This window comes from Macaca thibetana, chromosome 2 (genome assembly GCF_024542745.1).
Source record: "Macaca thibetana thibetana isolate TM-01 chromosome 2, ASM2454274v1, whole genome shotgun sequence".
Lineage (NCBI taxonomy): Eukaryota > Metazoa > Chordata > Mammalia > Primates > Cercopithecidae > Macaca > Macaca thibetana.
In genome coordinates, this window is record NC_065579.1 from 92,630,521 (window position 1) to 92,648,120 (window position 17,600).

The 17,600-nt window shown below is 46.6% G+C and overlaps 1 protein-coding gene across 4 annotated transcripts in view; it reads right to left on the reverse strand.

Moving 5' to 3' along the window:
- SCN5A (sodium voltage-gated channel alpha subunit 5) overlaps window positions 1-17,600 on the reverse strand; it is a 102,192-nt gene that overhangs the window by 8,331 nt on the left and 76,261 nt on the right. For 2 of the 4 annotated variants that reach the window (XM_050778345.1, XM_050778344.1), the window contains exons 21-25: window positions 9,638-9,811; window positions 5,662-5,784; window positions 3,429-3,710; window positions 831-884; window positions 42-179 (exon numbers count right to left, since the gene is read on the reverse strand). In XM_050778345.1, coding sequence (XP_050634302.1) covers window positions 42-179; window positions 831-884; window positions 3,429-3,710; window positions 5,662-5,784; window positions 9,638-9,811 — 771 coding nt within the window. The remainder of the gene's footprint in view (window positions 1-41; window positions 180-830; window positions 885-3,428; window positions 3,711-5,661; window positions 5,785-9,637; window positions 9,812-17,600) is intronic. The other 2 variants (XM_050778348.1, XM_050778346.1) reach the window with 1 other exon arrangement.

Genomic DNA, 17,600 nt, shown 5'->3' on the forward strand with positions numbered 1-17,600 from the left:
CTGCTCTGCCCAGCCCAGCGGGGAGCTGGTGCTCTACGTATCTTTTTCTTCTGTTGGTTGAAGTTGTCAATGATGACACCGATAAAGAGGTTCAGGGTGAAGAAAGACCCGAAGATGATGAAAATGACAAAATAGATGTACATGTAGAGGTTGTATTCCCACTGGGGCTGCTCTTCATACTGTGAGGGAGAAATCACACAGGGAGATCAGACAGGCTGGGGTCTCGGGGGTCACATGGGGAGGGGTGGGGGGTGGAGGCAGAGGGCTGGCTAGGGGCATCCATTCTGTGGGAGAGAGGATGTATCTAGAGGAAGGTCACTAGCCCAGTTATGTGAGTCTGTGGGCCAGAGGTGGGTGGCGATAGAGGTGAGAGGAGTGGATGGTGGCAGGTGAGGACAGCAGACATGCTGGGCTCAGGGCTGGCAGAGTATCAGTGCCTGGCTCTGGCCCTGGGTCAATGGGAGGCTGGAGTACATGGGGACCTCTTTCAGTCTTCACTGAACTGTCAGTGTGACCAGGTGGGGTGCTGGACGAAGAAGAAGCTTGATTTGCATCTCTGTTGCTTCCACCCCATCCTCCTGGGGGTAAAACTCAGTAAACTACAGTGAGTTTAATTAAAGACATTTGAGAATTTTGGGACTTTTTAGGAGACCAAGCAACCTTGCCCCTGAGCCAGGCTTGGGCATTCCAGAGAGGTTGTACTCCAGAGTGACACGAGATCTTGCCCTTGTGGGCTGGGCTTTCAGATGCAGACGCTGATTCCCTGGTGGCCAAGCAACCAGAAGCCTCAGGTGCCTGACTTGGTGGAAGGGGCCACTGTGGCAACCTACCCCCCTGGAGTCCACAGCTGCATACATAATGTCCATCCAGCCTTTAAATGTTGCCTGGGAGGAAAAGACAAGATTAGAACAATCATTTAATTCTGCACCTCGCTTGAGTTACTTAGGGCTCTGGTCTGGACGGATGAAGCCAGAAGCAAGCTTCTTATGAAAAGCAAGCCACCCCACCTCACCCCTTCAGCAGCATCCAAATGCCCAGGTGGTCAGAGAAAGTCCTTGTTTAGGGCTAGGGGTGGAGGGGAAGCAACTGAGCGGATGCCCCAAGAAGGCCATGCAGCAGGGAATAAGCTTCTTGATTGAGGCCAAGAGTCTGAGGGGGCTTGCAGGAGGTCTGTCCTTCAGATCCACACTCATTTCCATTTCTAAAACATCACAGAATCCTGCCAGCGATTCTGTCAGGGAGACAGAGGTGGAGCTTAAACTCTGTGTTCTAGACTCCAGGGCTGACCTGGTCCCTCTTGTCCTATGTCTCAGAGAACCATGTGGCTTCTGCTCCATGGACTTTCAAAGGAAGTTCCCGAAGAATCTCAACCTTCCCTTGTACTTAAGGGGGTTCTTTTGTCAACGGTGTATTGGTAAATAGTTAACAGCTGACTTCCCAGAAGAAAAGAAAAAGCCCTGATTGTTGGTTTGCCAATTTCTCTTGTGTAAATATTCCCACCATGGTTGATTTCAGGTTACCAATGTGAAGTTACTCAATGGAGTTGAGAAGAGATGCATAGGAGCTTAGCATTATGGTACTCCCACTATACAGACAAACTAGATGTAAAAAACCTCAAAAGCATAGATGATAACACTAAAAAGTAATGATGAATCTTGAGTGTTTATTACCTTTGCTTTAATATCATTTAGTTAATTTTGTAAGTTTATAGAATTAATTTTTTTTAATGGCTATGTTTAATAAACAGCTTGCAAAATTTCTGAAAATGTAACGATGAGCTCTTGTGAGCTGGCACAAGCTGGCGCCAGCATACTACACCAAGGGAGCAAAGAGGGGGGATGAACCAGAGAGGGCCCTGGTGCTGGTGGCACCAGCCCTAGTCTGGGCTGCTATGCAGAAAGAGCCCAAGAGACATGCTTGGTGGTGAGACTGACTCCCCAGTGAAGTCTCATTTGTGTTTTTGGCCAAATCCAGTCCTGTCCTGCCCCAAGCCTCTTTTTTTTTTTTTTTTTTTGAGACAGAGTCTCACTCTGTCAAACAGGCTGGAGTACAATGGTGTGATCTCAGCTCACTACAACCTCTGCCTCCCGGGTTCAAGTGATTCTCCTGCCTCAGCCTCCTGAGTAGCTGGGATTACAGGCATACACCACCATGCCCAGCTAATTTTTGTGTTTTTAGTAGAGACGGGGGTTTCACCATGTTGGCCAGGCTGGTCTCGAACTCCTGACCTCAAATGATCCACCAACCTCAGACTCCCAATGTGCTGGGATTACAAGTGTGAGCCACCGTGGCCAGTCCCCAAGCCTCCTTTCTAAGCACAAGCTCAGTAACACAAACTTCCTGTGTCTAAGAATTCTTATGAGGCAGGTAAGGCAGAAGGGGAAGCTGAGGTCGCCCATATTAGGCAAGCTACTCCAGCTCCCTGTACCAACAGGCCCTTGCCTATAAAGATAGGCCTGGAAATACTTTGGAAACTGCTGGGGACCACCCAAGGGTATGAGATACTTATGACTGAATTCTTCCCAAACACCGAGCGGCTGTGTCTGGAAAGGTGAGCAGTTCTTAGTCTACAAAACGAGGCCTTTTATTCCAAAGTTCCAACATTCTGAGGGACAGTTGCAGGAATAGACAGATCCTTGGGTTTGGCACTAATCTACCGTTCTCCAGTAGGCAGTGCAGGTGAGTCTTTGTGGGACTACCACTGGGGCTTAAGGGATGGGTGGAGGTGTGAGTGGATGCCTCAAGTTTCCAGGTAAGAGTCTGCTGAGTTTTCCTCTGCTTTGGGAACCAGAGACAGGTGTCTGGGCTTAAGATTGGAATAGCAAGACAAGCAAGTTGTAGCTTTTTGCACTGTGGTTCTGCTGCATTAGTCAAGGCTAATGGTAGGTTAATTTTATGGAATGTGCTATAATCACGGAAGCCATCGTACTCACAAAATCAATGAAAACCCTAGAAGGATTGTGTGTGCTTAAACATTGCACATCAAAGATGGAAATATGTTCTTTTAAATAACACAAGAGCTAACACTATCTTTTATAACAGAGGGTGGCCACAGTCACGGCTTTGCTAACAGTTCAGTTCCTGAGTAGTCTATGGTCTTTCATTTTTTAACCTGTGCCATCACACTGCCTAACTGATAGCCTGAAGAGGTCAACTTGACTACTGGCTGGGGAGTTGGTTCTATAGCACCACGGAGCCATCCTTATACTCTGCAATTTGGAGAATGTGGTATTGGTTCTAGAACTGAAAGTCTGGGGATTTCCCAAGGAGCCAAATCCCTGGAGAGTCCTGAGTCTCCTTTGGGCACTACGATCCTCCTGTGAAAATCCAGCATGGCCCCACTGCCCCACTCCTGCCCACATCACGGGTGATGGCCATGCTGCTTGACAGCTATTGGGAGGAAGGATGTCCCTCTCTCCAGGACTTACCACCTGCAGAAGGGCCAGGTACCCGGCCCCCACGTTGTCAAAGTTGACTTTCACCTTGGTCCAGTACAATTCTCCGGTCATGTTCAAGGACTCACACTGGCTCTTGTTGTTCACGATGGTGTAGTTCAAAGGCAAGTCTCCCTCTGTCTGGTTGATGCACCTCCCAAACTTCCCCGCGAAGAGGTTCACGCCCATGATGCTGAAGATGAGCCAGAAGATGAGGCAGACGAGGAGGACGTTCATGATGGACGGGATGGCGCCCACCAGGGCATTGACCACCACCTCAAGTGGACAGAGAAGTGGCTCAGTTCCTGGGGGGGCCCAAAGCGCATGCCTTTTTCAAGACCCTCCCCCATGAAAGAATGAACTCCCTGGCTGCAGGGGGCTGTGCAGGTGGGTGTGCAGATCCCACACTCATGGGAGAGGCCAGCTCCATGGCTGGAAGCCCTGGTGGGGAGTGAGGGGAGTACACACTAGAGTCTGGTGTGGCTTCAGAACATCTGCTTTCCCTTCTTGGCCCTGCCCTGATTCTGTGATCTTTAAAACCTGATTTTCACCACGGTGTGTGCTGGTTGAGGATGCCAGCAACTTGATGGGAAAGACCTCTCAAAACATGTCCCCAAGACTGGGTTTCCTAACAATCCCAAGAGTCCTTACATTTTTGGAGCTAAATTCTGGTTTATTTTAGGTTGTTGCTATTGGGATGGATGTGTGTTCTCCCCTGAAGTAACCCAGGGGACCTCAGTGCAGTGTCTAGAGGGTGTTGTGGCAGTTCTCCAGTGCTCCCATAAGAGCAGAGCCAGAGAGCAGGTGGCATGGGCACTCCCTGTGATACCCGCTCCCTAGTGAGGGGCTCTCAGATCCCATGGAGCCACAGCCTCATGTTCTGCATCTAAACTCAGAGCACCCTGTAGAAGATTCCCTAGTAGAGGCATTTGGGACCCTCCACCCCACTCATGGACCAAGTCCCCAGCTGTCCATGCACCAGGAACACGAGCGCCACATAGACTGGAGGTGAAGCTGGTGTGGACTGTGTGGTGTGGCCCAGATGCCAGGTTGGGGGATGCTGGTCCCCAGAAGGCATGCTGAACCCTGGAGCCGGGTGGGAAACAAGCTCTTAGGGCACCGAACATCTGGGTGTAGAGTGAGGCGGGGAAGCCCTGGGAGTTTGCCCTTGGCTGGCTCTGTGGCCAACGGCCACCGCAGAGGCATCCCTGGCACCTAGTGTCTCCTTGCGTCCCTCTGGAATCAAATGTCCTTGCTCCCAAAGAGATATTTAACTCTGAATAATATCTTGTGGATGGTTTCCCACCAGGAATGAGCTCTGTGTGTCTCCATGGATTGGGGGCGTGGGCAAGGTTCAAAGCCATCAATCTGAGCTGTGTGTGGTGCCTGCTGGGTCAGTGAGAGACAAACAAACATGTCTTCTGAAGCCACACAGAACTGTGTATGTTTTGTTAAAAAAAAAATACCCCACACAAGTACACACAAACACACACATGTGTATTTGTTTTCTTGCTATATATCACGGCTGATGTTTTTCTTGGTGGGCTTTCAAATCTGACTTATCTGCTCTTATTCTTCGGTAAAATGTAGTGACTTGAAAAATGCTTAGGGATCTGCACTAGGAAAATGGTGCACAGGAGATCACTAAGCACGTGGTCATTTCCTGTACAGCCTCTGTCTGATGCTGGGAATGCAGCTTGCTCTATGCCTCTTCCCTCACCCTCCCGACCACAGCCCCACTGCCCATCACAGAGGGCTGGCAGCCTGTGTCTGCCAGGAGGCAGGGTATGCAGAGGGGCACACCGAGTGGGCACACAGAGATGCAGCCCCACGGGACAGCAGAAGCACAGGGGCCCTGGTGCCAGTGGCCTGGGGTACAGCTGAGACCCCTGTGCCCAGCAAGTCTCTTGCTTCCTCTCCTTTGTCCAGTGCTCTCCCAGCCCGCACAGGAGCTCACAGGGCTGGAGGGTGAGCCCTGGAGGTGGGTTCTCACAGCTGCCTACCCTCAGGGTGCCTCCATGTCCAGCTGTGCCTCTCTTGGAGGTTCTGGGCCATGCTCCTACCAAGTCAGCCTCAGCCACAGTCTCCGTGGCCACAGGACATCAGAAACACAGGGAGGGGCCCTGGGTAGCAGTGCGCTGGGCCTGTGGGTCAGCAAGCTGAGGCTGGGGGTCCCTCCGTGGGACCGCCTCCCACTCCCTGGTGGGAAGGCAGCCGCCTCTCTTACCCTCATGCCCTCAAATCGTGACAGAGCTCTCAGGGGGCGGAGTGCACGCAGCGTCCGCAGTGACTTGATGGGGCCCATCTCGGCAAAGCCCAGGGTGTTGGCCACCAGGCTGACCAGAGAGACCTGGGGGAGGCAAAGTAGAAATGGGGAGGATGGGAACAGCTCCCCACTGTTGGGGACAGACAGTAGGGCTCCTGGCCCTGCTAAGATGGCGCTGGGTGCCAGAGAGCCACAGGCCTCCCATGTCCACTCTTTATTAGTCCTGGGGTGGACTGTCATCACAGGCCAGCTCTGCACTGGGCCAGGCTTCCCAGAGCCCAAGCTGGGGCGAGCCCAAGAGTGTCCTGGCTTCTGGGCCTTTACTGAGAGGCTGCTATGTGCACTTCACATACATACTCTGTAATAACCCCACTAACCCTGCGATGTTGCGATGTGTCACCTCTGTTCTACAGATGGGAAAACTGAATTCCAAAGCCACTTCGCTGGTGTGGTGGAGCAGGGACACAAAGCCTAGGCTTTTGGTCTCCACATTCTTTCCTTCAATTCCAATTCTTGGACCTATCTCCTTCTTCGCCAAAGAAGCCTTTTTTGAGGAAGGAGAGACAGTCCTGGGTTGAGTAGGAGCAAATAGACAATTGCGGGGCATTTCCCCAAGGCCAGACTGTGCAGCATTTCAACATCTTCAAAGGAGGAAAGCAAAGGTGGGGACTTGGTGGCACCAGGAGCCTCAGCTCTCTGTTCCCTCTGGCCCACCCCTCCCAGGGCACTTCCACTCTGTGGATTTTGTCCTTCTAAAGCTCCGTGGGTATCCACTCCCTTCTTACTTCACCGCTGGCCTGTGATTACAGGCCAAAAATGGCCTCCTGCCTGACCTCCCCTGTAGTCACTATTCACACTGCCCTGGTGCTCAGGCCAGCCTGGGGTTCGGAGAGGCTAGGGGCAGGGGCCTGACTCCCACAGCCTCCTCCCAGGCTTGGCAGCACCAGGTCGGAGGGAGCTGAGCAAAGAGGCTGAGGGGAGGAAGACACGCCAGACTGATTTCGGTGTTGCCCGCACTCACCCCTCAAGGATGCTGGGCTATGGGCCCTCAATCCTGGAGAGTCGGGAGGCATCTCTCAGGGACCTCTCCTTGAGGGCAGGACCTCCAGAGTGCCAGGTCCAGCTGGTCCGTCTGCCCAGTTCCTAACAGGCTGCCTTGCGGTCTGTTCTTTGCAAAGCTTGCCCCATCTGCCCCGGTGATGGCCTCCCGTCTCAGGTGACGGCAACTCCATCCCTCTAGCTGTGCAGGCCACGATCCTTGGCGTCCTCCCTGCCTCCTCTCTATCTCTGACACCCTGTGTCTAACCCGTCAGGATTTCCTGTTGGCTCTGCCTTCAAAATACATCTGAAGTCCAAATATTTCTCACCACTTCTACTGCCACCATCCTGGCCCAGCCTCTATTGTCTCTCCCTGGATCATGGCCTGAGCCTCCTAACTCTTCTCCCTGCTTCTACTCATTCCTGTCTCCCCTGGCCTCCATGACCGAGTGAGCCCTAAAGAAAATCAGTCAGTTCACGGCACTCTTCTGTTCAGAGCCTTCTAATTCTGCCCCGCTACCGTCATTTCATTCTAAATCAAAGCCCATATTTTTTCAAAGGTGGCAATCTGGCTGCATTCCCTGCAATCTGGCCTCATCTCCTGCACTTCCTTCTGCTTAGTGGCTCTAGCCTCCCTGCATTTCCCCCAGTATGCCAGGCGTGCTCCCGACACACCGTCCTTGCACTGCTCTTCCAACCTCTGCTTGGAACGTCTGCCAGACACTGGCCTGGCTAACCCCAACTTCAAACCCGCTCAAATGTTACCAAAGTAGGCCTACCCGGATCGTCCTATTTAACGTGGTAACCTGCACCTTCCCCTCCACCCCACCCACTTCCCTTCCCGAGTTCTCTTTGCTCCATGATAGATACCACTTTTCCACATAATGTAAAAGTGGCTTGTTGGTTATGCTGATTGTTTGCAGCCACCTTCCTCCATGTGGGGAAGCGTTCTTGTTTTGTTCCCTAAGATCCCCAGCACCATAACCGTGCTTGCACACAGTAGAGACCCAATAGCATTTACTGAAAAATAATGCAGAATTCTTCTTGGAAATATCCTTCCCTAGACTCTGTCATGGGAGACAAACTTTCCCATGAAGCATGTGGATGGGGTAGAGGCACAGCAGTGTGGCCAGTGTCAGGAAAGCTGCATTCCATACCCACTTCCTTCTGCTCAGCCTTGGGCAAGGCCCCTCCCTGCTGTGAGCCTTGGTTGCCTTCTCCACAGGCTTCTTCTCCTCTCTTGGGCCTGAGCAGGGAAGCACTGCCAGTTCCCTTTCCCCTGCCTTGGCTCTGAGCTCCCCAAGGTGGCCAGCGGCTGGTGGATGGGCTTCTGCAGATGTCTGTGCAGATTCCCTCTGGCCTGCCTTGCTGGAGACCCTCAGCAGACCCAACTGCCCAAGATGCTTCAGGAACAGCGGGTCAGGGAGCCTCAGGGCTGAGCGGCCAGGATCCCAGGCCCTCCCATGTTCCCTCAACGGGGAGTCCTCAGGGGCCTCTCCTTCATCTCAGGGAGGCTCTGAGGGCTGGGCCAGGCAGCCCAGTGTGTCTAGAGCTCTCCTTGCCCCTCTTCCACCCACAACACACCCTCACCCCAGCATCAGCATCCTCTTGGCCACCTGGGGTGATAGGAAGAGGCCTGAACTGCAGGTCCAAGGACCTGGATCTGCATTTCTGCGCATCCCTCTAGCCCAAGGTGCCTCTGCCACCACGGCCACCCACACTTTGACTTCCCATCCAGCCTTGGTAGCCTCAACCTGGACTCTGACCAGGCTTATTGGGGACTGAGCCTCTGAGTGGGGTATGGAGACCGCACAGGCCTGAGCCTGTCTTGTAAGCACAGGAAGGATAGCTCCTGCTGGTGTGCAGAGCCCGATGTCAAGGCCAGAAGCCATCAACAAAGCCTTCTGGAAAGCCCTTTTCAGTCTGCAGATCCTGACCCCCATTCTGTTTTGTTTGATCCCCAGAGAGGTCCCTCTGCCTGCACCCTTTGCCTTCTCTTTCTTTGTCCTCAGTGAGTGCAGACCCAGAGCTGCCCTGCACCGACCTGTTTCTCCCTGCTTGGTTACTTTCCCTGTAACCCTGCATTCATGCTGCCTGGCACCCAGCAGTGTCTTGGGGCCTGGGTAGCTGTGGGGCAGGGGCTTCACACTCCATCTGCCAACCGGATGTTCAGAAGTCACGCTGACCTCCTGCCCCAGGCCCTCCTTGGACACAGCCTGGGCAGGCAGCCCTCACAGCTACCTGATCGTCTAGGGCAGCAACCCAGAGCCCCCGAGCCAGTGTTCACGGCTTCCTCCTCCTCTGGGGTGACTCCACCCCTCTCTCATCCTCCCCAGCCAGTACCTTCCCCCTGAGCTGGAGGCTCTCCCTGCCTGCCCAGCATCCCTTCAGCAGCCTTCTCCCCCTGGCATGTGTGCATGGAGGCTCTGAACTGTGCCCCTCGTGTGTGCATGGAGGCTCTGAACTGGCCATCTGTCTAGTGGGCCCGATGGACACTTACAGTCTGCTGTGGTGTGTGCTAGAGCACAAGCTTGTCTGCTCACTTCCCTTTCTGGACCCTGAGCCCCCAGCCCCTGCCCTGGCTCACACCCCTACCTTGACTACTCTCGAACGATCTCCCCTAGAAGCAGGGGCCTAGGTCTCTGCCTGCTGTGGCTCCAAACTGGGGGCTCTAGAGGCAGGACCCGTCTCCTATTTCTTGTCTTCCTCTGAGCCTGGGAACCTGAGGACAAGGCCTGAGTCTCAGACTCACATCCTCCTTCCTCTCTGTCTGCGCTGCAGCACTGCCTCGTGCCTCCCCTTCAGCCTGCTGGCTCCCACCGGGCCCTCTACCTCACCTCCTTCTCCCACACCTGCAATGGGGTTCCCCTTCCTGTTCCCTTCGGGTGCCCACACTCACATCCACGATTAGGAAGTCGAGCCAGCACCAGGCATTGGTGAAGTACTTCTTGAAGCCATAGGCCACCCACTTAAGCAGCATCTCCAGCACGAAGACATAGGTGAACATCTTGTCGGCATACTCAAGCAGAACCTTGATGGTCTTCCGCTCCTCCAGGTAGATGTCCTCGAAGGCCTGCAGACAAGGCCGGACAAGGCGGACATGAAGTCTGGACCACTGCCGATTCCACCCTGCACCAGATACTGTTTCGTTTCATTTCTTTTTTCTTTTTTTTTTTTTTGAGACAGAGTCTTGCTCTTTTGCCCAGGCTGGAGTGCAGTGGTGCAATCTTGGCTTACTGCAACCTCTGCCTCCCGGGTTCAAGCGATTCTCCTGCTTCAGTCTCCTGAGTAGCTGGGATTACAGATGCCCACCACCACACCCAGCTAATTTTTTGTATTTTTAGTAGGGAAGGGGTTTCACCATGTTGGTCAGGCTGGTCTTGAGCTCCTGACCTCGTGATCCACCCACCTTGGCCTCCCAAAGTGTTGGGTTTATAGGCGTGAGCCACCGCACCTGGCCTAGGCACTGTTTCTGACAATACCTCCTGCTGCCCAGGAGAGCAGGGAAGGGGTGAGGAATGCTGTGGACAGGGTTCCTCCTGGGCAGTGCTGGACTAGATGAGAATGCCCTCTAAGCGGGGCCTGTGCCACTGGCAGGCCATGAGATGGCCTTACATGGTAGATGGATAGTAAGGCGAATGAATGGTGTGATCCCCTCTCCCTGCGCAATAAAGATCAAGTCTGAGTTTTGGGCTAGGCCTTTCTAAAACTTGCCATTTTAACAAGGAGAGAGGGTATGCAGGCTCAGCTCACAGCTTTCTGTTGGAAACAACATAAAATATTTTTTGTTTTCACTCCATTTTGCTTTAGCTTTGTTTATACGGTTACTTACTTTTCGTGGGAAAAATATTGGTTTCCAATTAATAATAATGATTAAGTTTCACTTTACAAAACATTTATTTAAATAAGCAAAAACCAATGAGAGTTGATGTAAACTGAATTTTAAAGAAATTAGAGTAAAAGTCATTTGTAGATATGATGTTTAGGAACCACAGGTGTAGATAAAGTCAAATCTGCAGTTCTCAGGCTCTAAGAGTCAGTTTCCAAAATCCTAGGAGTTGTAAGTCTTTCTCCACTTCCTCATTTCTGCCTCAACTCAAATTCCTGAGCTGACAGAAAAATTCCAGTGGCTCCCAGATGGCTTCTACCTCCAGCCTACTGATTTGTTCCTGTTTCTGTCTCTGTCCAGAGTGTGCTCTGAGGTTCCTGTCTAGGCAACTGAATGCGTCACTAGGGCTCTGGGGGAGCTGCCTCCACCTCCCACTCCTGGGCCTCCCTATCCGACTTCAGGGCCTCTGTGAGCGACAGTGACCCAAGAGACCAGTGCTGTTGGCACTGCCGAGGCATACATATGGCTCACTGGGTCACTGTAGACGGCACAACAGGATAATTCAGCTCCCAAAATGGATTTTGGGAGTTGTTCAAGATAAAAAAAAAAAAAAAAAAAGTAGGGGTATTGTATTTTTTTTTTCTGAGTATAAAAATGGGTGCATCTTATAAAAATTAAATAATATGGAAATGATAAAAAAGAAAGTAAAAGGCATCTCTAATTTCATGACACCAAAGTAACCACTGCTAACATTTAGGTGAGTATTATTTTTGACAGTGTGTACATGTGTGCACACACAATCACCACAATTTTATGAGACACACTCAATATTTGCCTTGAAATTACTTTCTCCATCAAACAATATGTTATCAACATTTATCCACTCAATAATATGAATACATACAATAATATCTATCACTATTTTAAAGGGCTGCATATTTCATTATTTGCATACACTGCTATTTATTTAGCCAATAACCTTATTAATAACGCACATTTCGGTTATTTACAGTTTATCTCTAGTAGAAATAAAGTTGCATGGACAGGGGATTGTTGAGGATAAATTGGGTTGCCAGGCGAAAGGTGCGCTTTTGGTACAGTCTGGGAATGGACCTCTCTGAAGGCAACACCAATTGACACTCCATCTCTGGGCCAGGAAGGGGGCCGTTCTCCACCGCCCCACCGACATTGCTGTCACTTCTCCTTTTTCACTTTTCCCAGCCTCATGAAAGAAACTTGTATTTCGTTACATTTTCATTTATTTTATTAGGAGTGATGCTGACATCGCTTCTTTGGATATTTGCTGTGTTTTTTGGGGGAATTACCTCTTCATATCCTTTGCCTATTTTTGTACTTGGGTATCTGGTTTATTTGGGAACATTAACTCTTTGTTTGGTAACACAAGCCTGGGTTGTGGCACCAACCTGCCTGTAAATCTCACTTGCTTTTGTTTACCATACTGAAGTTCTAGGTACTTCATTTTCAATTATTATATTATTTAATATTATCATATCATTTATTATAATTTTCATTTAGTAAAATTTTTGGTGCTGCATTTAGAAAGCCCTATTCCGAGGCTAGGAAAAACTGAGCTTCTGAAAACAATTTTTGTGGTTTCATTGTTTTACATTACCATTAAAAACATTAAATATAGTTTGCTAGGGAGTAAATATCCATTTAATACTTTTTTTCAGAATGTGGCTCATCAAATGCCCCAACACTTTATTAAATAATCCATTTAAAATCCACTGATTAAAAGTCAACTTTATCATATAGTACATTTCTCTATTTACTTAAATCTACTTCAGATCTCTTTGTGTGGTTCTACTGTTCTCTGTCTATTCCTGAATTAGTATCACATGAATTTCCCTGGACATTTAAATGATTTTCAGGATAAACTTTACCAATGTTTTGTCAGATTTCCTCAGAAATGTTGCAAACTTGTTATTGCATTGAATCTACTAATTACTTTAGGAACTAATATGAAGTCTTCCTACCCAAGATGAAGGTATGTTTATCTATTTGTTCTGTTTTACACTGCTTGGCAAAGTTTTACAGTTTTCTTGATGCATCTCTTATACATTTATTACTATATTTATTCCCAGTTATTTTATGCTTGCAGTGCTTGGCATGTAAGAAATATTTGAGAGATGTTACTTGTGACTAAATGGTTTCTCTTAGGATAAAACAACAACAATAGTAACAATTCTTTGCATATTTATTTCATAACTGGCTATATAATGTTTTTAAAATAGGTTTAAATTCTTTTCTAGGTAATCATATTATCTATAAATAATGATATATTTCTATCATTTTTAACTCTTGCTTTTATACTTGACTGGATTAACTTCAATTATTTTATTACCCAACTTTTATATCATGTGTTCAATTTTCTTAATTAATTACACTGGCTATAATTCAATACTATTATTAAATAATGAGCAATAGCTAAAAAGGTAGTTAAATCATCCTTTTCTTATTCTTCACTTTAATGAAAACATTTCAAGTGGTTTTACTACTAATGATGATATAAGTTAATTTCAGAGTCAGTTTTTTACTAAATTGAGAAAACACGTTTTCTTTCTTTTTTTTTGTTCTTTGGATTCAGTAGAATAAAATATATTTTATTTCTATTCTTACGAGAGTTTTGAAAATCAAGCATTCATTGAAATAATTATATGGTTTTTTATCTTTGTCCTATTAATATAGTTTTCTTAATATGGTACTATTTTCACATTTTAGGATATGATACATTTGTCATATGATGTACTCAATCTTTTTTTTTTTTGAGACGGAGTCTCGCTCTGTTGCCCAGGCTGGAGTGCAGTGGTGCCATTTCGGCTCACTGCAAGCTCCGCCTCCCGGGTTTATGCCATTCTCCTGCCTCAGCCTCCTGAGTAGCTGGGACTACAGGCGCCCACCACCACACCCGGTTAATTTTTTGTATTTTTAGTAGAGACGAGGTTTCACCGTGGTCTCGATCTCCTGACCTTGTGATCCGCCCGCCTCAGCCTCCCAAAGTGCTGGGATTACAGGCGTGAGCCACTGCACCCGGCCTAATCTTTTAAATATATTTCTAGATCCTATCTGCGTGTATTTTGTTTAAGATTTTTGCATCACTAATCAGAAGTACGGAGTATGAAGCATGAAAACTGGCCTAGGTTTTTCTTTTGGTATATGTGAGGTTTTAAAAATCAGCATTATTTAGCTGTTAAAAAAACAATTTCTAGGCCGAGCGCGGTGGCTCACATCTGTAATCCCAGCGCTTTGGGAGGCCGAGGTGGGCGGATCACCTGAGGTCGGGAGTTCGAAAACAGCCTGACAAACATGGAGAAACCCCATCTCTACTAAAAACGCAAAATTAGCCAGGTGTGGTGGCGCACGTTTGTAATCCCAGCTACTCAGGAGGCTGAGGCAGGCGAATGGCTTGAACCCGGGAGGCAGAAGTTGCATTGAGCTGAGATCATGCCACTGTACTCCAGCCTGGGCAACAACAAGAGCAAAACTTCATCTCAAAAACAAACACACAAACACACACAAAAAACAATTTCTAGACTTTCTTTTTTCATGCACTAGAGTACTTTAAATAGCATTGGAATTATTTTCTTCCTTGAGAATGTGAAAGAATCTGTTTTTGGAGATGTGAGAAATTCGATGAGCTAGTGGTTATCAATTTGGTTGCTTTACATTTTCAAGGAATCAGCTTTGGAATTTCATGTCAATTTTACTATTTATTTTCTAATTCATTAATATATGTTTTTATTACTGCAGATCATATGGGGCAAAGAAAACATGTTTTTATTTTATTAATTACTTGCCTAGGTTTCTTTAAGATTATTTTGTTATATTTTTAATTTCTTGAGTTAAATAATTTATGTTCTTTCTATTTAATAATAAAAATATTTAAGTAATGAATTTTCCTTTTATTACAACTTTGGCTGTATTCCACATGCAGTATTCTCAATACTGTTATTTTCTAGTTTTTTTCTACCAGTCACAGCTTTTTCTCTACCTCTACACTTTTCTTATTTTTCCAGATCTCATGTGGACAGAATTAATGGAATCTCAATCTTTGATTTACAGCACACTATCACCTTTGGTGCATGAATGGCCTCCTTTTGTTAATTAGTTAATCAATCAATTGAACCCCCTTAAACTACCACCAAACTATTTTCTGTTTGATCCAAGGTTTTACATTTTAGCTGCTTTTTTTCTTTTCTTTTTTTTTTTTTTTGTGGGGGATGGAGTCTCGCTCTGTCGCCCAAGCTGGAGTGCAGTGGTGGAGTGCAGTAGCGCGATCTTGGCTCCCTGCAAGCTCTGCCTCCCGGGTTCACGCCATTCTCCCGCCTCAGCCTCCCGAGCAGCTGGGGCTACAGGCGCCCGCTCCCGCGCCCGGCTAATTTTTTGTATTTTTAGTAGAGACGGGGTTTCACCGTGTTAGCCAGGACAGTCTAGATCTCCTGACATCGTGATGGGATTACAGGCATGAGCCACCAGGCTTGGTCAGATGTTTGTTTTTATCCTCCTATTTTTTCCATTTCTAGTACTTTCCATATCTGTAAAATAGGATTAATAATAGTACCTATCTTATAGGGTTATTGTGAGAATTAAATGAATTAATGCTTATAAAATGCTTAAAACAGTATCTGGAATATAGCAAGTGCTATTTAAGAGTTAGCTATTGTCTTTATTATTATGATGTTAGGTCAAATTTATTATATATAAATATATATGTATTTAGATCTCTGATTGTCTTGTTCTTTCCACTGGAATGTCGAGAACTAATAGAAATATGGCAGTGTTTCCCAGTACTAGTGCACTGTTGTCACTTTTTCCTGTTTTTTTTCTCCAGTGGTTTTGGTTTTGTATATTGAAGTGCTATGCAATCCCAAGCAAATGTATACATAATAGCTATACCTATAATAATATATATGAACTTACATAGGTATACATGATTATATATTATAATATATACTTATATTTATATAGGTTTATATAATTGTATATAATTATATAAATATATATGTATATATAATTATATGTATAATTATATAAATATATATTTTTATAAAGATATATTCATATATTATATGAACATATTTATATAGATTATAGTTACATATTTAATACACAAATATATTTTATATATTTATATATTTCTACATATATTTATATATTTTGTATAATCTATATTTATATATTTTGTATAAATCCATATTCTTTTATAGATATTTATATATTATATTTATGTGTGTAAATATATATGTATTTTATACACACACACATACACACACATTTTTTTTTCTTTTTTTGAGACAGGGTTTTGCTCTGTCACCCAGGTTGGAATGCAGTGGCATGTTCATGGCTCACTACAGCTTTCACCTCCTGGGCTCAATCAATCCTCCCACCTCAGTCTCCTGAGAAACTGGGACTGCAGACATGTGCCATCATGCCTGGCTAATTTTTCTTTTTTGTAGAGATGGGGGTCTCACTATGTTGCCTAGGCTGGTCTTGAATTCCTGGCCTCAAGCGGTCCTCCTGCCTCAGCCTCCCAAAGTGTTAGGATTACAGGCATGAGCCACTGCACCCAGCCAATAGTTATATTTTCATTATAGGTTGGACCCTCTGTGTCTCATCTCAAGCTTTTAACCTTGAATTCAATAAACAAAAAGCACCCTGAATTTGTTGTCATTATTTGCATTTGCCTGATCTACTTTATTAGTTCACTATATATATAACATATATACATATATATGTTATATATATATATATTTGTGTGTATGTGTATATATATATATTTTAGACAAGGTCTTGCTCAGTCACCCAGGCTGGAAGGCATTGGTGTGAACAGGGCTCACTGCAGCCTTGACCTCTCAGGCTCAAGCGATCCTCTCCCCTCAGCCTCCTGAGTAGCTGGGACCACAGGCATATGCCACCATGCCCGGCTAATTTTTAAAAATCTTTTTGTGGAGGTGGGGTCTTACGATGTTGCTCAGGCTAGTCTTGAACTCCTGGGCTCAAGTCACCCTCCTGCCTTAGCCTCCCAAAGTGCTGAAATTACAGGCGTGAGCCACCATGCCTGGTGGCTTTTAATATTTCTGAGTCACATTGTTTTAGGTTTGTCATTTGAGAGCACATGGCTGAAGATTTTTTTTGATCCATTCTGAGTCCTTTCCTTTTAAAAGACGAATTTTATCCAGTTACATTTATTATTAAAACACATGTTTGATCTTGCCTCTATTATACTATTTTGTTTTCTGATTTTATGTTTTCTTGTTGCTTCTTTTTTCCTCTATCTTTTGCTGTGAGATCTCTGTTTTTCCTTTAAAAAAAAAAAATCCCTCAGCAATTTGGAAAGGATATAGTTTGCTTTCTGTTAAACAAGTTTACAACTTTAAATAACACACTCAGATTTCTCTTTTTCTCAATATATCATTGACGTGGTTTTTTAACAACAGAGCTTGGCTGTCTACCCTGATTAGATTCACCAGATGCTTGCCAAAACTCCTCCTCACTTATGCCAAGCTGAGCTTTCCCTCCACAGCCCAGACGAAATGGCTGTGGCTGCCCTTGTTTGTGGCTGTTTAAAAACAAAACTCGTTAACATATTGTCAAACCATCTTTCTCTGAAGCCTACAGAGATTTGGCTCTAGCTGCCAATGGTAAAACAGCAGGCAGGCTGCAAGTCATGGCTCCAGGCCCATTCTGGAACAGGGGCGGGGCAGCACGGGGTCGGGTGGGAGGCCCAGAGGTTTCCAAGTGACAGCCACAGTGCTTCCCCATGGCCTAACCCCACAGGAGGAGGCAGCATGGAATGGAGGCACATAGCTTTGGATCAAAGTGCCCTTTCTCTCACTCTGTGGTCTAAAGCATTCTGTTAGTTGCTCATCTATGGGGTTCTCACCTCCCCAGCAATACAGGCTTTCCCTGGTCCAGCAAAGTTTCCACAGGCTCTTACTTCCCCTGGTCCAGCAAAGTTTCCATGTCTCTCTCTTTTTTTTTTTAGACTGAGTCTTGCTGTGTCCCCCAGGCT